The sequence below is a fragment of the Apteryx mantelli genome, chromosome 3, assembly GCF_036417845.1.
Source record: "Apteryx mantelli isolate bAptMan1 chromosome 3, bAptMan1.hap1, whole genome shotgun sequence".
NCBI lineage: Eukaryota > Metazoa > Chordata > Aves > Apterygiformes > Apterygidae > Apteryx > Apteryx mantelli.
In genome coordinates this window covers 22,983,237-23,004,430 of record NC_089980.1, presented here as the reverse complement: position 1 = coordinate 23,004,430, position 21,194 = coordinate 22,983,237, and the positions used below count along the sequence as shown (strand labels likewise).

At 45.3% G+C, this 21,194-nt stretch overlaps 1 protein-coding gene across 1 annotated transcript in view; it reads left to right on the top strand.

Moving 5' to 3' along the window:
• Positions 1–20,912, top strand: part of LOC136991553 (calpain-8-like) — a 30,422-nt gene extending 9,510 nt beyond the window's left edge. The window contains exons 3-21 of the mRNA XM_067292907.1: positions 1,195–1,313; positions 2,626–2,759; positions 3,059–3,227; positions 4,123–4,206; positions 5,075–5,160; positions 6,521–6,595; positions 7,614–7,774; positions 8,482–8,657; positions 10,660–10,671; positions 12,408–12,619; positions 13,255–13,291; positions 13,985–14,050; positions 14,982–15,039; positions 15,605–15,669; positions 16,581–16,649; positions 18,019–18,097; positions 18,993–19,109; positions 19,700–19,758; positions 20,663–20,912. Coding sequence (XP_067149008.1) covers positions 1,195–1,313; positions 2,626–2,759; positions 3,059–3,227; positions 4,123–4,206; positions 5,075–5,160; positions 6,521–6,595; positions 7,614–7,774; positions 8,482–8,657; positions 10,660–10,671; positions 12,408–12,619; positions 13,255–13,291; positions 13,985–14,050; positions 14,982–15,039; positions 15,605–15,669; positions 16,581–16,649; positions 18,019–18,097; positions 18,993–19,109; positions 19,700–19,758; positions 20,663–20,686 — 1,802 coding nt within the window. The 3' untranslated portion in view covers positions 20,687–20,912. The remainder of the gene's footprint in view (positions 1–1,194; positions 1,314–2,625; positions 2,760–3,058; positions 3,228–4,122; positions 4,207–5,074; positions 5,161–6,520; positions 6,596–7,613; positions 7,775–8,481; positions 8,658–10,659; positions 10,672–12,407; positions 12,620–13,254; positions 13,292–13,984; positions 14,051–14,981; positions 15,040–15,604; positions 15,670–16,580; positions 16,650–18,018; positions 18,098–18,992; positions 19,110–19,699; positions 19,759–20,662) is intronic.
• Positions 20,913–21,194: the final 282 nt, after the last annotated feature.

Genomic DNA, 21,194 nt, shown 5'->3' with positions numbered 1-21,194 from the left:
AGAAGCGTCCACACCAATGTCACTCATTCTCCCAGATGTTAAGAAGTTAATTGATACTGTAGACAGTTGCAAAGGATTTCACACGGCATTTGGTATCCTATGGGGATGAGAGTCTGAAATTGTTTTGTTCCGAGTCCCATTTCACTGAATCTTGGTGTAGTTGTGAATCAAACGCACCTTTCCTTTCGCTGGCTGTAAAAGTCTGGCCTGAGCCGGGGAGAGGGAAGCCCTTGCAGATGCTGCATGTTGGGAGTGCAGCACCTTGTCACTCCTACAGACTTCCTCTAGTCTCCCCAGGGCACGGAGGCACACAGCAGGGACACCAGGAGCCCTGCTCTGGCATCTGCTCAGAAATAGCCTTTTGTGCTTCACGGCGGGCCAGGAACAGTCAGGACAGCAAGAAAGCTGGGGACAGCTGGAAAAATAAGGGTTTCAATTCTAACTTTATAAGACTCTTCCTCTTCCTCCTCTGAAGAACTCTTCCCCAGACTTGGCACCATTATTTCTGCCTCTCCAAGGGAAAACAGCAATGGTCCAAATTCAGACCTTCAAAGAAAGGCCTAACAAGGACTAGCCACCCAAATCTTCCTGCTATCAACCAAGCTTTCTCCAAAAGCTAAAACTGAAAATCCCACCACCCTGCTAGCAACTCAGACCTTTTGCCCTTTTCTGGATGCCCTCCAAGCCCCTGCCTCTCCCAGGTGTGGCAGCTCAGGGCTGGTTAAGGATGCGCAAGTCATTAACTCTGTACTGCCAGCTGGGGTTTGCAACCCAACATACCTCAAATCCCTTCTCTCTGGCTATGCCCTTTTTTCCAGAAGGCATTGCAAAGCATGCAAAAATCTTGCTTTCACAGCATGTAGAAGAGGATCCTGCTTTCACAGCTTCATTAAGAAAAAACAAAACAGTAAAGCCTTGGAAAGAGTGCCAAATTACACAATGACATTTATCACCATTATGAGCTTCAGAGACTCCAGGATATCTGTGAGCTCTGGGTGGGTAGAAAATGAGCCAAATAGATAAAAAACAGAACACAACAAAAATGAATAGCCAAACCAATACTGCATCTGGCGGGACCTTGCAAGGCACTTAATCTTGGCATTTTAGTCTAGGAGCATTACATATTGGTGTAAGGATCAGCTTGGCAAAACCCTGTTAATGAACTATTCTGCTTTGGAACTTGCATGTTTTTAGGTGACTGCTGGCTCCTAGCTGCCATGGCATCTCTCACTTTGAATCCAGATGTTCTGTACCGCGTTGTTCCCAAGGCTCAGAGTTTCCAAAAGGACTATGCTGGGATCTTTCATTTCCAGGTACCTATATGATCAGCGTATTGTGAATAAAAGAGAATACGCCCATATTTAGCTAAAAGCAGCTTTTTTGTCTTTGGCACAGGTTAAATATTCAAGAATTACAGTGCAGAAGTGAAGTGGTTGGGGGTAAAGAGGAGGAGAAAAGAAGAGCAGAGTTAAATGCTAAATCGTGTTAAATGACACATGTTCACTGGGCTAGGTTGTGCTTTTTTTACAGCAGACAGTATACTGGCTTTTTAAACTGAGCTGAACCATCATGCGATGTGACTCAAGCCAAGCTATGTCTGAAGTGCTTATTGAGATGGAGTTCAGACTGACAAGTTCTCTCCTCCTTCCCTTCCCTCCCTGCTGCTTTGTCTGAATTTCCTTCCTGGAGAGCGAGTGCACCAGTTTCAGGGTTAAGCCAACCTACTTTGCCTTCCAGGCTGTGTTGAGGATGTGGAAGTTAGGCTCAAGCACAAGCTCTGCTGCTGGGTTAACGTGGCAGTGTAGGTTTGTCCTGCAATACTAAAGGAGGTCTTCTGGTGAGGGCAGGTGTGCTGGAGCCCAGATCCATTCTGCCAACTCATCTCAGCAGAGGGTTTATTGTGTAAACGATCCTCTTTCCTTTGCATCCAGGATTGCATCAAATTCTGGAGGAAATGTTTCAAGTGTTCAAGCAAAAAAATAATATTAGCAATGTTTCTCACATTTTCCGGTATTTTCAGAGCGGGCTGGCACTGTTGGGTACTTCCACTTTTGGGTCACCTCTCCTTGCAACGTTTTTACAGGGGCTTGATTTTTTCAGTGGATGGCTTTCAGCGCTTTCTGAAAATTGGATCTCTTCAAGGTATCTTGCATTAAAAGAGTAGATTAGAAAAAGAAGACTTCAGAGTATCCTGTGTACCCATTAGCTTTCTGTGGTCTCCACCACGTAACCTACACATGGAGCACAAACAGTGTTCCAGATGTTCAAGAAGTGCTGATGTTCCAGATATTCAAGATGTGCAAGAAGGTGCTGTTAGTATTAGCTATCTGCAAAACTTGAATACCATGTTAAGAAGCCTACTTAGTGGCTCACAAGGATGGGAAAGAGGAGTTCTTCCTTCTATTACAAGGAGGAGGAGTCCAACATGGGAACGACAGCCCACAGTAGCTTGTCCAGGGGGACTAGATGACAGGTGCCTGTGGATGACAGTCAGAAGCCACAAGCTGGTATAAAACAGAAAGAGTAGCGCGTGAGCCAGTATTAAATAGGGTCAGGAAGGTGGTAGTATGGAGCCATTATATGCATATCAGCCCCGATCAGCAATTTCTCTCTTCTTTTCATCAGTTCTGGCAGTACGGGGAGTGGGTGGATGTGGTGGTTGACGACCGGCTGCCCACCAAGGACGGGAAGCTGCTCTTCGTCCGCTCGGCGGAGCGCAGCGAGTTCTGGAGCGCCCTGCTGGAGAAGGCCTATGCCAAGTAAGCTGGCTACCTGCGAGGCAGCATTCCTGGTTGGGAGAAAGCTGACTGCCTGAGCAGTTGTGGTGTGAGGCACGATGTACTTCACCCAAACGCAGTCTCTTTTCCACCCATTTTTAGTTTACTCTAGGTCCATAAAGGACACTACCAACTGTCTGTTTCAAGCTTCTTTACTTCTGGTGCCCCAAGTCACACTGATGATCAGAAGACCAAGAGATACTGAACTGCAAACCCTTCTTTCTGCAGTGCAAATGTTTGTAAGTGGAGATTACCCTTTGGATTGCTCTGCTCTTCCATAGGTTGAACGGCTCTTACGAAGCTCTCAAGGGAGGTTTCGCTATAGAAGCGTTTGAGGATTTCACTGGAGGCATCTCTGAGTCCTATGAACTGAAGGCGGCTCCTTCAGACCTGTACCAAATCATCCAGAAGGCTCTGCGAGCTGGGTCGTTGCTGAGCTGCTCCATCAATGTAAGAGGCTGCTGCTGTTTTACTCTCCTCACTCCTCTTCTCAGAGCCATGGTCCATATTGTAACAAAAGCTCAGATCAGTGTTAGGCATTGGTCATAAGGTCTGAACTAAAAGCGAACTACAATCAGAGAGAAACTTTTCTTGATTTCAGTGATAAAACCTTTGGGCTAGGTTTTAAATAATTTACTCTTGTCGTACCTCCCTTTTTACAAGAGAGTCCGTGATAACACTTAAAGCCATGAACTGGGAACTGGACTCCCTCAGTTTTGTTCTTTTGTCTCATTCTCGGAGTATCTTTGCTCATTCAAAATCTGTGTAATTTCAACTCCAGATACTCAACTGCTGGAGACACACTCTCTGAGATACTTCCTAGGAGTCTGTAGTCTGATTCTGGCTTTGATTTTTAATCCCCAGAATTATCAACACCCGTAATGCAAAGTCTCTTGAGTAAGAAAAGATGTTTGTACGTTTTGAAAACCCCACACCTTCCACATCCTGTTTCATAATCTTGTTTCAAATCCTGGTTGGTGGCATGTAGGGTTAGCAGAGTTCAGATTTGGACATACTGGATGCAAACCGAGGCATTTTGGAGCTGAGTTCACACGGACATGTCTTTGTAGGTGACTGGCTCTGTTGCCTGAGATGGGAGTCTGGATTTAGATTGAGATTTCACAGTACTTTCTTGAATCTCGGCTGTGACTGGGGCTGCGTATATGGGGGTATGAAACTCTGGATGTGAACTGTTGCTGAGGACCTCACTTCTATTTAATATACTTGGCATTGGGAATATCGATATTCATTGCGGATACCAATCTGGATATCTTCACCTGTACATGAAAGCTGTGTGCTTGTGTACAATGTATAGCAATAAATGTGTATATTTTTATTGCCCCAGATAACTGATGCAGCTGAAATAGAAGCAGTCACAAGTCTGAAGCTGGTAGAGGGACACGCTTACTCCGTCACTGGAGCAGAAGAGGTAAGCCAGCCTCTCCTAGGTACCCATTGATTAATCCAGCTCATCGAGCCTGGATGAAGGTTTTACCCTTGCCATCATACAGAACAGCTTGGGATTGCAATAGTGCAGTGTCTTCACCTTTCCAGGGTCTCTGTGGGGCTGACCAAATAAAAATGTTGCTAACTTGTGCACAGCCCTTACAGAAAAAAAAGAAGACAGACTGTAATACTTAGCCAGGTTGAAGGCTCAGTACACTACTGGTAGTTTTACGGAGTACAGTGTGCAGCCTGTAACCTGTGTTGTACCAAGAGATTGGTGACCCTAGCTGTTATTGCGCTGGGGGGAAGGGAAGGAGGAGCAGGAAAGGGGGCAGCCGCTCCACCACAAAATTGTGCCACGTGAGGCGAGAGCATGAACTTTGCCAGTCGGCATCAAGGGGAAAGGTGCCAAAGCCTCGTTAGGGAACTCCCCTCGATGTCTGTTCCTGCACAGGGAGCCCTAGATATTCCTGCTTCTCCGAAAGTGGAATCGTTTGTTCATGCCAGATGCCAGATGTTCATGCCAAATAACCTCTTTCCAACTTTGCTGTGTTGTGAGGTGCCTCCTGCTTCTGAGAATGTAGATATTGTGCTATTTTGTAGCTGCTGTTTTTCCTTGCAGGTTGCTATCATTATACAAAATCGTGGGTGATGCAGCTAACAGCTCACTTGGTGGCACAGGAGAATGTAAAATAAGGGTGGAAGACCTGTAGGTGTCTTGTAACTCTTGCAGATTATAATGGACCGTATCACTCAAGTACAAATCATACTTAACCTGTTTGAAAAGCAATTGCTACATGGTGATTGGAATAATGGAAGTGCTCAGTCTCTGTTTGTTGTGTCTCCTTTAGGTAAATTACCGAGGACAGCCAGAGAAACTAGTGAGGCTTAGAAATCCCTGGGGTGAAGTGGAATGGACTGGAGCTTGGAAAGATGAGTAGGTTATTACACACCCCTGCCTCTCTCTCTTCACTGTATTTTGGTATCTTTTCAGAATTAAATTGGGAGTATGCAGTTAATCAAATCACAGAGCACATTCAGGAAAGACACTAAATCAGTTGGAATAAAACACTATTAAATCAGTAGCAAGGCTAGATATTGATCTGTTCTGCCCAGTGGACATTCTTCCCTGCCACAGACAGAGCTTTCCAATAAGAGAGAACAGTCTACATTTTAATTGTGAGCAACACAATGCAAGCCATAGCCATGTCATTTTGCAAGATGACGTTTCCCAGAGCGATCCTACCGATGCTGCCAAGACCTTAGGAGAGTATGCAGACCAATTCCATTCCTGGGAAATAACAGAACAGAGCTAAACCATTTTGCCTCTTTGGCAGCTCTGAGGAGGTTGATGGGCTCTGCGTCAGGCCTGTATTTTATTTCTGCTGGAGAATCTTGAAAAGGTCAGTGCAGCTAAAGGTCTATTCAGCTAAAGACCCTGAAATTTGAATATGTGTCTGGAACTGTCTGGTCTTAAACTGGACTTGGAGTCTCATGAGAATGCCAGTGAAAACATCTCTTTTATCTTTATTTTTAGAATGGCATGGATTTTCCTTTCATTTGGACCAGGCTATATCTTTTCAGGCAGTATTTTGAGATCTGTTTCCAGTCCCGACTGACTGCATTACTGATGCTGATGTTGTATAATACTTGAGGATAGAAAATACAGATAAAAATTAGGATTATTCTTATCTTTCTCAGAGCTTGCCTCAGGCGCATGTACATGCCACATCTGGATTTTACTACACCTGTTTTAGCATGGGACAACCCTGCTGAAGCAGGTGTAGAGTTTTACGGCTACATGGGAGCAGATCAAATCAGAATGCAGCTTGTCACACAATAACATCAGAACAGCGGAGAAGAAATACTGTTTTCTGCAGTGTATTTTCTAATTCCCTCTTTTGGCTTGTTCTTCGGTGATCCAAACGGTGGAGCTTATATTAATTCCCTAGAGAGGACACCAGGCATTCCAGTAGATCTCACAGCTGAGAAGCTCCGCCTGACCTGCAGCCCGCGTATTACCTAATCCAGTCAGTCTCTGTGACATTGTGCATTCTGGCACCTCACAGGGATGATCCCGCTTAAGGCTCATTCGTTGTAAGTGCAGCTGAAATGTGATCCCAGCTCTGTCTAGTCCGGTCGCTGGGTACACTGCCGCTGTGGGGACAGAAGGTCGAATTGTTGCAGAAATACATATGCCTTTGTCAGCTGCAACCCAAGACAGACCCTAACTCTCTGCTCTTGTCATGAAATTAAATGTAACAACTGAACAGGTTGCTTTTGTCTTTTGCCTGCAGTGCTCCTGAATGGAATCATATTGATCGCAGACAAAAAGAGGCTCTGCATAAGCAAGTAAATGATGGAGAGTTTTGGTGAGAATCATTCTGTTAGCTTAATCTTTTGGACATTTTGTGTGCACATATGCTTTTTTAACAGTCCTTTCATTTGGATGGAGAAAAACTACCAGTACCAAAAGGGTTACTAAGGTACCAGTGACATGTGTGAGTTGCTAGCCTCTTGTTTATCTCCATTCCCATTCAAATATTACCTTCTATTAGAGCTTGCGTAACTTAGTGCTTATCCAAAATATAGAGACCAGATGGCAATAAAATTAATGAAGTGGCAAGAATGAACCTCAGATGCTCTATATTTTGAGGCTTGTTTTTTGCCAAAATGCTACACGCTAATGAAAAAGTCTAGATTCCCCGCTTGGGAAGAGTCTATTTACCCAGAGCTAATGGAAAGCCCATCCCAGTTAGCTGATTACACAGACCAATATTGAGCCCATGTCAAACTCTGTCCTAGACTGGATTAAAGGATGAACACCCACCATCCTTCAGTACAAGCAACTGTGTGGGACATAAGGCAGGGGAGAGCTGAGAACATGCCTCATGCTCACGGCACGATGCAAAAGGTCTGTCACTCATGCAGACATACTAGGAGTGGTAAAAATCAACATCCACAGTCAAATTTGAGCAAAACACCAAACTGAGGCTTTCTTTTTTTTACAGAGAGACTCTTTCAGAAGGGCCAACTCTTACTCGCATTAAATAGCATCTTATTGCACATTTGGTTCCACCAGTTTTGGTGAATTTACTTGTGAAGCGCAATCCATGAGGGACTGGTTGCCCATGACTGTGCATGGCAGCAAATGGTACGACTGAGGCCATAATGCATAATGGCCACAGATAAAAATTGGCTTCATGAGATACAGGTCTTTCAGGCTGTGGGAAGTGGGGTTTCCCAAAAGCCAGTTCTAAATTTCAGAGTTCAATTAAATGGGACTTTGGGCAGTTCTGTGACACGGATATCTGCTGCCCCGTTGGGAAAGGGATCCGTTTGCTCTGACTGTTACAGGTGATGAACTCACCCGGTCTTTTTGTGTGCCAGGATGGCGTTTTCAGATTTTCAAATGCATTTCACCTGGCTCGATATCTGCAACCTGACCCCTGACACACTGACCAGAAGCACAGTCAATAAGTGGGACCTGACCCTGTTTCATGGACAGTGGAGACGTGGCTCCACTGCCGGGGGCAGCCGAAAACACCCAGGTAAAGACTCAGCCAAGCAGGCACTTGGTGAAATAACAAAGAAAACAAACAAAGCAGCAAACTCTTTCTGAACCAGAAGGGGGTTAGATAGGAAGGTTTTGGAGGTGAAATTCTTTCTGCAGGGTTTAGATAGTAAGCAAAAGCTTGGCAGTCTAAATCAAGATCTAATTCACACTTATTTCCTCATCAGGGCATTATCTCCCCACTGCGCAGTTAATTCACACCTCTCTTCTTTCTCCTCTCCGTGCTCTTCCTGCTTACGCTCCTTCTGCTTCTGGCTGCAATAATCCTCCAAAGGGCTAGACAGGCCAGGAAAGTGTGGCAGGTCAGCGGCAGCGTGGTTTGGCATGCCTTTTCAGGTTAGACCTCTGGAGAGGCCTGCTGGCATTTGGTCCTCTTGCACCAATAGCAGCCTCAGCCAAGGATGTCTCCTGGAGATAAATGCCTGATTGGAATTAATGGCATCAGCTCCTGCCTGTTTGTTATTACTGCCCAGGAAATATCTGGGTGCTTTGATTTGCTATGGCTCCACTTGATGTTTGGCATAGCCGTGAAAACATAGAACTATATAATATACTGGAAGCATAGGGGCAAACTGCAGGCAAAGGTTCTTCCAAAGATATGTTCTTTGTAATTCAAGTGGCAACCATCTTGGTTACCACGAGAGCAAAATCTTCTCCTTTTTGTTTTGCCTTGGGGCTTTTTAGAAACATACTGGACCAATCCCCAGTTTAAAATCCGTTTGGACAAACCAGACGATGACCACGAAGGGAGCGTGAATGAGCCGTGCTGTACTCTGCTGGTGGGCTTGATGCAGAAGAACCGCAGGAAACAGAAGAAAATGGGGGAAGCTCTGCTTAGTATTGGCTATTCACTCTATCGGGTATAGTTTGTTGCTCATTAAAGGTTTTATTCCCCTGGTTCTGTTCCCCTGGAAGAAATTAGTAATGTGCAACATCTTCACATTGAACACTACACTTCAAGAAGACCTGGATTTTGCCTGATGATTCAAATCCTTCTCTCATTTTTTCCTGACGCACATAATACGGGAAGTGTGAGACAAATTTTGGTTCAGTTTTTGTCCCACTTTAACAGGAGAGAGGTGTAGAAGTATGGGCAATTAATTTGTAACAGTCTTATGGAGAGCCTTCTCTTTCAGCATCTAAATGGGGGCAGGCTCATGGTGCCTGGCAATCCCAGATAAGTGGCTCTGATTACAGCCTACCGTTAGTGCTCAGTAGTTGCTTGCATTTTTTTTTCTTTGCATTTGAAAATTGTTTTGATTCATTGTCTACCATGCTACTGTTCTGGTTCAGGAGGGTGTTTTTTTTGTTTTTTTTTTTGATTTCCCCAGTGTTGCTTCTGTCTCTGTAAATATAATGTAGGGAAAAATTCTACAGTGACATCTCTAACTTCTGTGATGTGAGGGGAGAGAAGCAAATATGAGAATTTCCAACCGATTTTTTTGATCACGGCATCATATCTGGGGAAAAGCAATTAAATGTTGTATAGATTCCTCTGGTTGGAGATCATTAACTGGCACAGGTGGGAGCAGATGGGAATGGCTGATTTTTGCTAATGTATCTTGTGTGGGATGGTTCAAAATGAGGAAGTGTTTTCCCTAGTGCCTAAGCAGCTGCATGCACAGAGAGTTTTAGCCGTGCTCATTTCTGACTCGCCATCTGTGTGGCGCCAAGCACTCTGACCTCTTTCTGTCCTGGAATTTGCACATTAAAGATGGCCCGCTGCTCACATCACTCAGCACGACAGCAGAGAAGTTAGCAGAGCCTTTCTGCTTTACGTATAATTCATCTCATCTGCTTCCTCTGTGATCTTTTCCGTATTAGGGAGATTTAGTGACTCTTAACAAGACAAACTCTTCCTTTTGAACGAAGTGGCTGCTAAGCCACCTGGCGTAGACATCCAGCCACGATCCAAGTTCCTAGGGTCACTCAGTGCTGTAGATGTACATCATTGCAGCTGCTGCTGTGGCTGAGGAAGGCCAGTTAGGCCAACACGGATGGTGATCTAAAGCAGATCTATATAAGAGAAAGCAAAAAGGTGTGTGCTCAAGCCCACCTGCCCTGCAGAGCTTTTATAGGTCATGTAGCTGGAACTGCGTGGTGAAAAATCCTGTAACAGGACCTATCCCCGAGCTCCTGACTTCTGCTGTGCTGGCTATAAGGAACAAGGCCTGAGGTCCCAGGAGCCATCTCAGGTAGTCCAGAAGCGTTGTACGAGTGAAATTTCCAAAAGCTCTTTGGTGACTTGGGAGCACAATCCCTTTGGCTCTCACTGGAATTTGCGCTCCCAAGACAATTGATTGTGTTTCGAAAAGCTACCTTGTATTCGGAGGTACCAATTAACATAGCTGTCTAGTTGATTTAGCAAGGGCTAACTCTTGAAATTTGTTGCTCATTACATTCGCCTTACAACAGTCTATTCATCCTCAGGCTGATGGCCGGTGACAGTATCCTTATATTTTTTATCAGCATTCCCATAACAGGAGACTTGCAGATTTTAGGTCTGCTCTGAGAAATTCTGAGGTCAGTTTTGCAAGGTGGGGCTAAACGATTGTTGAGTCTCCTGACTGAACATTTCAAGGCTCATCCAAATATTTCCAGCCAACAGTATCATTCACACCATCATATCTGGAGAACAGCAATTAAGTGGTGTACAGATTTGTCTGGCTGAAAATCCTGGTTTTCCTTTGGAACAGCTCTAGCACAAGACAGAACTTCATGCAGAGCTGTAAACTACAGTATATGGTTGTAAATGGGAATGAACAATAAGTGTCTGAATGAGGCTTTATCTGGTGTTTTTCTCTAATGGCTGAAGAATGTGTGTAGCAGCCCTTTAACATCAGCTCTTTCTCTTCCTTTCAGATTCCTCCGGAGGTACGTAATCTCTGCTGAAGACTTCTAGCCTCCAAATGAACACCTCCTGTCGCACTGGAGATTTAAACTACCAGCAGGACTTCCTCCTTGCTGATGACAGTTCTTCTGGAGAGCTTTGTTCCTTTGTCACTGCACAAATATCTCAAGTTCTCCATAACCATTTCCAAGGCACTGGGGCACCAGGTTTTATTAGGGAGATCTGAGTCCCAATCTTGATCTCCTTTATCCTTGTTGAAATTTGATTTTGTACAGCAGAGGTCAGAATTTGTCTGTTTATTAAAGACGAAGGCAGAACAGGGTCTCTGCACTCTAAAGGTGAGAAAATGTAGCTAATGTTTTTTGGAAGAAATGCCAAACTCTGGGGCACTCTCCATTCCTTTTATTGTTCTGAGCTGGGGCTGCCGTTAATGAAGAAACCCAGCTCAACCTTCCCTAATCCTCAGAGATGTCAATATCAAGGTAAAGAGACTTTTCGTTGCTGAAGAAAGAGACCCCAGGGCTATCTGGCAGTAGGAACAGCCTGTGCTCATTTACTTAAGTCCAGCGGTCTGTGCTGCCAATGTTTCCTGGGCTTTTCAACCCTTTCCTTCTCTTTCAGTAAATGAATGTGTGGTCAGGAACCAATTAATTTTGCTCCTTTAACAGCCTTGCAGATGCAAGGGAAAATGAACTGTATGCAATGAAAAAGATGTGCGATCTGACTTCTTGTTCTTTGCAGCCCCACGTAGCTGAAGCTTGAGTGGAGAGAAGTGATGGGGGTGTTGAAAAAAATCCTAAACCCAATCTTGTCTTCAAAACAGAAAAAGATGAAAACCCCTGTTACGCTACAGTTTATGAGAAAAACACTGAATTATCGTAAAATGTTTGATAACACCTCTGTATGCTCTGATCTTAGACAGGCAGAAATTTTATCAGTATGTCATGTTCCACAGCCTGTGTCAAACATACAACTCTTTTTTGTGGATCATTGGCTCATACTTTTTGAAGGACATCCCTGTGGAGCAAAAATCAGGACTGTGAGGTTCAAAAGCAGAGATGCTGTTCTTACTTCCTTGTTCCTTGTTCCATCAGTACTTTGTGAGCTATACAGTGTATCACTTGTTTAATGATATATGGATATTACGGAAAAGTTGAGTACTGTTTACCCCATAATCCAAAGGGCTATGTACATATCTTTAATATTATTAGTAGAAGTTGGCTAAATCCTCTAATCTGACCTGAAAAATCTCACCCTCATGCTAGTATTTTTGTCCTGTTTGCTCTTCTTTTCTGTCTGTTTAAAGAAATCAGAGAGCATAACTCCTATGCAACTGGGAGATCTATCACAGACCATAAATTGCTCCAAAGAAATGCATTTGTAAAATCAAAATCTTTTTCATGAACAGGCTATGAAAGGAAAAAATGCTCAATAGGTGGGACAACTTGTATAGCAAGTACTAATTTGACCAAATTTGAGTGGATGTTATGATGTTTTAAATTATCTTTATACCACTGTGAAGAGGCATGTGAAAAGATAGTCTTTATAGAGCAAGACACTTTTCCCCTTCTCATTATCTGCCTGACTGTTTCCCATGACAGAATCCTGGTGCTTATCTTTTACGCTGTCACTCAGGGATTTATTTTTTCATGCTAAGAAAAACTTCTTGAGATGGCTTTTAAGCAATGAAATTGAAGCAGGGTGTCTGGCTTACCAGTCAATTGTCAAATGGTTTCTAACAAAAACATGTTCTCCACAGCTGGAAAACAACACGGATGTTCATCTGAACCGCGATTTCTTTGCAAGGAACAAACCAGCAGCCAGGTCTGACAGTTACGTCAACCTGCGCGAAGTCTCCAGGCGCATGAAGCTGCCCCGGGGCGAGTACATCATTGTGCCCTCCACTTTTGAGCCTGACAAAAATGGGGAGTTCTGCCTTCGAGTTTTTTCTGAGAAACAGGCTAAAACTCGGTAAGTGTCTTCTGTAAAGCGTCCTCTTCTGCTGGTGAGAGACACGAAGGAAAATGTTGCACTCTGTGCGAGAGACCCATGTCCCGTGCCCTACGCTTCCCCTTAACCAGCAATTAACCAGCCAAAGAGACCCATTTCTAGGACGTATTTGATTACCTAGTCTTCCCTGTATGGCACACACATCCATAACACACAGTCACGGCTTATCAGATGGCCTCCAGCAAGCAGCGATGTCCTAACCAGAGCCCCCAGGGCTACAAAGTAGAAGTTGCCCCTATTAAGGAGTGCAGGGAAGGACCTGGGAGTACGGTGATGAAGAGATGGTTTTAAAAAGGGCTGTTTCATCAATAGCAGCCGGTGAATGAAAAACCGAGGAGTCTGGATACGAGGCAAGAACAACGAAGCTGGGTTTTCTAATGAACAAGAAAGCTGGATTTCCCAATGAAACTATCTTAAAATGAGGTGGTACAGACAGGGGTGAAATGGGGAGCACCGCAAGCGGGGAAACTAGAGGCTTGTTCTGTGCATTTTGCAATGCCTTTTGTATTAAAACATGTTATTTTCTTAATTATTTTATGGGCAAATGGTAGACTAGTCATTACTGGTTGTTGTGTTTTATTTGTTTTTTTCCTTAGGGTGATTGGTGATGTGGTGGCTGCAAAACCGTATGAGGTAAACACCTTAACTGGGCAGACTGTTTTTCTCTAACACACTTTTCTTTCAAGGTGCGGTAAAATTGATGTAAGATTTTTACTGTTCTCTTGAGTACTGTGCTACTTGATCACAGTATATGTTTGGGCTCAGGAGAAAACATTTTGATTACAGGGCTTCTTTACACATCTCTCTGGCTTAGTTTCACGTGTATTTTCATGTAACTGTGCCCATGAGGCACAGAAGCTGCACCCTTGTAGACAGGGTAGGAACACCTTAAATTGTCCTTTTGTGTAATATAGGTAGGAGACGGGGGGAGGGCACAGAATGATCTTTTTCATAGAAACAAATAGTCTTGCTGAAGCCGGAGGGAAATTGCAAAATTGTACTTCCAAGGAACCGGTGAACTAAGACACCCACATGTTCCCTGTAGCCGGGTACAGCAACATTTGCTCTGTAGTTATAAGACTATTTTGATACTGCAAGAAAGCCTTTTCAAAACATTTTCAGTCTTGGAAAGCAGTTAGTCCCAAATGAAGGCAACCCCCTGACCGGTCTTGATTTAAGGAGCGCTTCTGTTTTGCCACTGCTGCAGTGCAAGTGGATATTTTCCATGGTTGTAAACGGTCCCCTGTAAAGTTGCTTTATGACACCCATATCTCACTTTCTAGTACCACGTCATAAATCACATTCTTGATCATCTCTTTCCTCCAGCCTCATGTCGATAACGAAGTTATAGCTGAAGAGTTCAAGACTCCGTTTCACAAGCTTTCAGGAGAGGTAAGGGGACTAAAATGAAAGAAAAAGACTGTGACCTCTCTGTTATGATCATGCAAATATTTGGCCTGCCAATTCCTTTTACTGTCTGGCCTTCGGAAACCAGGCAGTTCTCCCCTTCTGTTAGCTCACAGCTCCAGCTCAATTTGTTCTACAATAGAACAGGTCTACTACATTATTCCTCTTATCGGTGCAGAACATGACTTGTTCACTCGGTAATGCAAGGCAAGGAATAGCTCTGAAAATAGGGCTGATGGGAGTTGTGACTGTGAAAATATTGTTCCATGGTGAAATAAATTATCTGTGGAGTTAGCACCTAATTGTGACAACTGGCTACTTGGGCAATTCCTTCCTTTTAGTGTAGAATTAGAAAACTGTTGGGTGAAATTTCTCTTTATTTGTTGTATTTGACAGACGCCAGTATCTGCCAAAGCCTGCTGCGCTAGCCCGCAGCTGTCACGTCACATTTGCTCCTGATGAATAGGTGGCCACAGGCACTGAAGAATGAGAACATCTTTAGAGTTAGAAAGGCTTTTCTGTCTGGTGAGAGGGGAGTTTTGGTATTGCTTGCTTGTAGTTTCCATAAGCCTGGAAGATCTCGAATGCAATCCCGAACCCCTTTAGTCGCGATAGAAACTGAGACATTGAATCAGTCGAGCCAAGCCTGGTAAAAAGTTAACATTTGCTGGGTCATGTCCCCACGGCACCTGACAAAAGGCTTATTTCCCATCTGAAAGGGTAGGAAATACTTGTGGTTTCTGAGGATCTCCTCCATGGGCTGTCTGCTGGAAAATGGGAAGCGTTAGAAAAGAAGTAAAGATTTACCCACCTTAGAAGAGGGTTGGAGGTATGATAGTCTCCAGATGTCTGACAGAGAATGAAGGCAGTTTGCTTCAACTGCTTTTGCCGTTAATGTGCTGTGTTTCCTGCCCAGGACTGTGAAGTGACTGCAGCTGAACTTCAAACCATCCTGAACCAGCTTTTGGCAAAGCGTGAGTTGCACTGTGCGCTGCAGGCTGAGCGGGGCAGCAGGCACCTGCTGCAGCGTGGCACACGAGTTGCGCCAGGGCTCAGCGGGAGGGGAGGGAGCCGCGGCAGGACGAGGCAGCTCCCGGCCAGCGGTGCCGCAGCCTCGCATGCGGCCAGGGACCCGCCAGCGCCTTGCTCCTCTCGCCGCCCAGCCCCGCTGAGTTTCTTCTGACCTGCTGAACCTCTTATACGGGGCGGGGGAAAAATACCATCCGGCACTCCCTTTCAAAGAGCTGCCAAATCGCTCCCCCTTCACCAGGGGAAATTATTCTTATTGTGCTGCTGCGTGATTTCTGTGGGCAGATAGAGGCTTACCACCCCCTAAAATGAGAGCATCCCCTGCCCCTGCACTAAAACAGCCACTTTAGTGTCCATTTGTTCATAAAGTGAGAGAGACGGCTGGGAGGAAATAGTGGAAGAGATGACCGAGCATTTACCGTGCTAGAGAGATTTTGATGTGGCTGGCATGTGGAGAAATGTTGGTCTAAAAGTACTTCTGACTTTGATTTTTGCTTCCTTTGTGTGCAGGAAAGGATATTAAAAGCGATGGATTCAACATTAACACTTGCAGGGAGATGATCAGCCTTTTAGATGTATCCTTTAAATGTCATTTCATCACTGTTAAAGTTTCTGGATCTCTGTTGCAAGTTTTTCTGATAAGATAAGGCTAAGTTTGCATTTCATTGCCTCGGCACACGTGTCTTTGTTGACCGAAGGCATAAAATTCAGCCGAGCAAGCTCTGTCAGCTCAGGGCGGCAGCAACCTCAACTGTTTCATCACCGGTTGCTTCTCTCATCGGCTTTACGTCTCCCATTGCCTAAACGTTTCCCTAAAGAGCAGCAGTGGAGAGAAGCCAGGACGTTGAGCCTGGGCGCCCCAGACCAGGGGCCAGGTTAAGACACACAGACAGCGTGCTTGGCAGGAGTCTGGGTTTTAAGCACAACCTCCACTTCCGTCTCTACAGTCAGGCTCTCCCTACACAGCACGGGGCTGAAAGGGGCAGAGAGGGGCTGGAGGAGCTGTCTGAGGGGGAAAGCCAAGAGCGTGTGCGTAGTCTTCTGCAGGAAGGGATGTGCAGGGCCCTGAGGGACGTGCAGACGACGGCGTAGCCTGAGACGAGCTCTCGCAGTTCACTCGCGGTTCCTGCCTCTGGTGTCTAACAGGGGTCCACCCCAAGGCAGATGCTTTGTTTCCTGAAGGACTTTAATCCACTGTTAACCGTACAAAATATGGGTGGATCTAATCACGCTTGTGTATTCAGCAATCCCGTAAATCATTCCTTGAGAGTGCAGATAGCCTGGAGAGTCTTGGCATGCCTTTCCCTAAGCAAATATAAAAGTGTGGGCCTGTCTGTAGGAGATGGAGATACTTTACAAAGGAGAGCTAATGTGGCATTAAGATTACCCTGTGCTGAGTGATTTGTTTTTGTCAGAACTAGTTGTCTTCCAGCTTTGGTGAGGATAGAGGAATCCTGATTTTCGAACCCTGCCTTAACAACCCCAGATGAATGGGACTGGCTCCTTGGGACTTGTAGAAGTCAAGACACTTTGGATGAAGATTCAAAAGTATTTGGTAAGATATTATTTCTGACTGTCTCCCCTTCCCTCTCAACTCTGAAGTACAGATCCAGAAGTGAGGTTGGGTTAAGCCACCAAAGGCAGATATACATGTAAGCTTCCCTTCTCGCAGCTGGAGCTTGATCCAGGGCTCAGAAGCACCTTCCATTTAAAAGGGCCCAAGCAGAGCCTCTTTCACCTTAGCCCCGCCATTCTCCATAATTTGCAATACCTTCTGAAAAGCCACATTAACTCCCTTTCACTGCTGGACAAAAGACAGAGTCTCTCTCGGCTGCTTGCTTTATTAAAGCTGCTGCCTGTCTCTGCTGTTGTGGTGTGTTACATTATCGCCTGAGCACCAGGGTCGCTGAGACATGTTCTGGCGCTAGAGTTTGCCAGTTAACTGCTGAAGCAAACACAAGAAACATACATTTTCAGGATCTACCAAAAGCCTGGCTTTGTATTTTTAAAATCTTGTAGAAATGCTACAATAACTTTTCTGATGGAGGGTTTAATATCCCAAGAAGTTCACCAAGAATCAAGCAGTTTAAAGGAAGGTCGAACTTGGACCTGTGCTATTTGATGACATCCCTTTGAAGCAAGTCTGTTGCTACCATGTTTGATGCTGCTCAGCACGGAGCACCTTTCATGGATGTTCGTGAAGAAGTGCTCAGCTCCCCTCAGGCTGGAGGCATTGGGTCCATGGAGGGGCTTAGGTCAGCAGAGCAAGCCCTCAGAGCCAGTTCCAGCCTGAGCTCTAGGCCTACGTATTTTCCAGTGCTGGATAACAAACCTGCTGGCAGTAGGAAGCATCTGTCCTTGCGTCTGAAATATTAAGCAAAACGGACTTTGTCTGCTGTGGTGTTTGCCAAATGATAGGGTATTTTCCTCAATGCTCTGTCTGTCACCAGGTAACGTGAAGGCAGGCAGGCTGCCAGCCCATGGGAATGTGCTTCCCAGTCCGTCTTGCTTGCAAGGAGCTACTTGAAATGTTTCCCTTCTCGCTAACATTTCAAAGGGTAGAAGGTTTGGCTGATAGGGGCAGCGTCTGTCCCAGCCCATGGGAAAGCTAAGGCTGTGTCTGCACAGCAAAGTGGTGGTGTGGATGCAGCGCAGGCAGGCATGATCAGTCTAGCTACAAGAGCAGGGCCTATGGCAGGGCATGGGCTCCAGGGTGGACTAGCAAACCAAGGTTAGAGCCTAGAAGGGCCCTGATATTTCATTCTGGTTGCCAGCCCCTGGTGAATTCATGTTACCATGTCTTCACTGCTGTTGTTATCCAGCTGTGGAAGTCAGAGCCTGCCCGCCTGTGCTCGCACAACCCCGCTGCTGTGCAGGCGCGCTTTTAAAAGCAGCTGCCACATTCCCTCGTTCCTCTGCCACAGGCCATCTATAAGAAAGTGGACAGTGACTACTCCGGGACCATGGACTTCCATGAGATGCGGAACGCCCTCAGCGAGGCGGGTGGGTATGCTGCCTGGGGAGGCTTTCTGGCCACTGTGATCGCCCGCTAAAAACAAGCCCTGGGAGGCCAGCAGAGCATGTTAACTGCTCTGCTTCTGTCTCCTAGATCGCAGTGTTGCCAGTGCCGCTCTTGCTTCCCGACTTGCCGCTAAGTGCTTTTGCTGTTATATACGTCAAACCCCATCCTCTCCTCTGCATTCTCAACCATTAATATTTTTGTCTATGCTGTGATCATTGCTTGTCCATCTGATTATTACTTGCTCTATTTTTGGCCTCATTATTTCCCAGTCTAACCATCCTCTCTCAAAGCTATGCCCAAAGCCTCTTTTCCCTTCATTTCCTCCCACCACCTTCCTCCACACTAGAGATGGCGCAAGCTTTATCAAGGCATGCCCCAACCGTGTCCTCTCTGATCTGTGCTATTCACTTTTGCAGCAGGGCTTGCCAGCTCGGGGACATCTAGAGGAGCACTGTTTTTTGATCTCTTTTGTGCCCAGTGGAGTGCTATGTGAATGATCCAGAGACGCAAATAGCACTAATACGGGTCTGAATAAAGCCCAACGTGTTACGTGAACAATCTGCTCTGCTGCCATCACTGCTCTTTATCTGGATCCTCTAGACTCACTAATCATGGGTTTATATGGGGACCAGAGGACTGGTAATGCTGTGAAACAATGTTAAATATGCAGTTTGACAAAATGCTGGGGGAGAGCTTTGTGGCTGCCTTCACCGCAGTGCAATGGGCTTTAAAGGTGCCCAGCAGACCTTCTGGGATGAATGGACCCCCTCCGTGCTCCGGGTGTGCCTGCGGCTGCAGGAGTCCACAGACGACTCACATCAAAGGCAGCGTATTAACCTGCTGCGGCAGTGATTTGTGTGCTTCCTGTGCCTTCAGGTTTCACTCTCAACGATCAAGTGCAGCAAAGCATTGCCGTCCGCTATGCCAGCAGCAAACTGACCATCAATTTTGATGGCTTTGTGGCCTGCATGATCCGCCTGGAGACCCTGTTCAGTAAGTGCCATCAGCCAAGTGCCATCAGCCAAGGAGGATTCCTGATAACTTTGGGTTTTTATTAAGTATTTGGTGTCTTTTAACTCTGAATGTGGCAAAGTGCGTGGAAATGTGAGGGAGCCAGCAAAAATGTGCCTATTTCAAAAAGCAGCAGAGAAATGGCAAACGCCATTCCGTCTGAGCGGCCATGGAGTTGGCTCTTCTGGTTTATGGCTATCTACACTTTATGTTCAGTGCTGTGGCCCCCAGTTGTCCCATCTCCTCTAAATGGTACCATTTATCATCTAGAGTGCTGACTCAGACCTGATTTACATGTGCACCCCTCAAATCATATCAGATACGAGCGTGTTAGATTTTGTAGTTGTCCTGCTGCCAACTCCCAGCTTGCTGCTGTAGATCTAGCTATTCTGCCCTGTGAAGTGGCTTAGAAATTACCTGTAAGAGGAAAGGAGAAGAACAGCTGTAATATTCTCAGTAGGTCTGCAGCAGGTCGTGGCAAACGGCCAGACGTCTACCTTTTGTCAGACAGGGATTCTCTATATGCCAAACTCTGTGGTTTATATGCATTTTTTCCCTCTCTTGCTTTTTAGAAGTGTTCCAGCTCCTAGACAAAGACAAGAGTGGAGTCATCCAGCTCTCTTTGGCTGAGGTGAGGCTAGTCAAATTAAAATACCACGTGGTTAAGCTGTAACAATGGACACCACTAAAATTCATTTCTGTAAAATGACTGTTGTAAGTATTAAATTAAATACTGATTCAAAGGGAAAGTTTACTTATGCAAAAAAGCTCATCAGCTCAGAAGGCTTGTCCAGATTAGTAGACCAAACACTTACTTTCTATGAGCAAAAAAGTAAAGATATGTTCAAAACACCTAAAGTTGTTTGAGGAAATGTTTTCACCGTGTGTTTTACTGTCCACTTTCAGGGGGGCAGTGGTCAATGCATTAGAAAACAGACAGTAGAAAACTGTTCCTGTCTGGCAGAAAATGACCTGAACCACCTGCCAGAATTAGAAGAGACCTTTTAAGATGCCAGGTCTTCTTTTTATTGTTGTTAATGCAAATTTCTCCTGTTGAAGCTGTAATAAAAGCAATCAGCTTCAGTCTTCCCTTTGCGGAATCCAAATGTATCACAGGAAACAGAGCTGGAAGGGGCCCCAAGAGGTCCATTGAATTAGTCCTCTCAGCTGAAGACTGGCTGTAAAGGGGGGAGGATGGCTAGGAAGCCCTATGGCCTTCAGTCAGAGTTATTTAAATCCAATTACGTTTGCGTACCTTGCATAATCTGGCCCTAGAATTTTAAAAGAGCATGCAGCTTGCCCTGGAGAACTTTGTCCTTCCTCAAGAGAAACCCCACATGCAATGTCTGAAGTCCATCCCAGCAATAAATTTCCCCAAAGTTCCAGTGCAGATGGATCCTACACATAAAGCATAAAAATACAGTTCCAGTCTTCTGCAGCATGTTCTCTCAGAGCCCATTACCGAGAGCCATGATAGCGTGTCCCTGCCGTGGCCCTTCCAGACGATCTAACTCCTTGTTCTGTTTCTCCCACAGTGGCTGTGCTGCACACTGATTTGAAGCACTATAGATGAATTCAGCAGAGACCTCTGCAGCTCTTACAACCGTGGAATGACTTGTTTGGCTTCTGCCTATCAATCACAGACAGCAGAGAGAGAAACCTTTTTTGATTACTGGCAAGTTATTTTAAGCCCAATGAAAAATGAAATGATCTCCTGTTAGTTAGAAGATACATATGTTCCTGATCAAAAAAAGCGCAAATAAAAGAAGCAAATCCAGATCTGTCCTCCTTTTCCTGCCCAAAGATTATTTCTTGGTGTCATGCTGAAGTGTCACAGTTTTGACTTTCCACAGATGGGTCTGGGTGGCTTTGATTTGTCTTCTAACTGTGTACCATAACTCAGCAGTGTTCAAAATCCAGGAACGGATCTCTGTTGCTTGCAGTATCGAGCATTTGTTTTGCCCTCTGAGTGAGGGCAAAAACTGTGTTTAACGAGCCACAGGGAATGAAAAAGAAAAGCTTTTTGTCCAGAGTTTCTTAGGTGCCCATGGACCTTTCCGAGTGCCA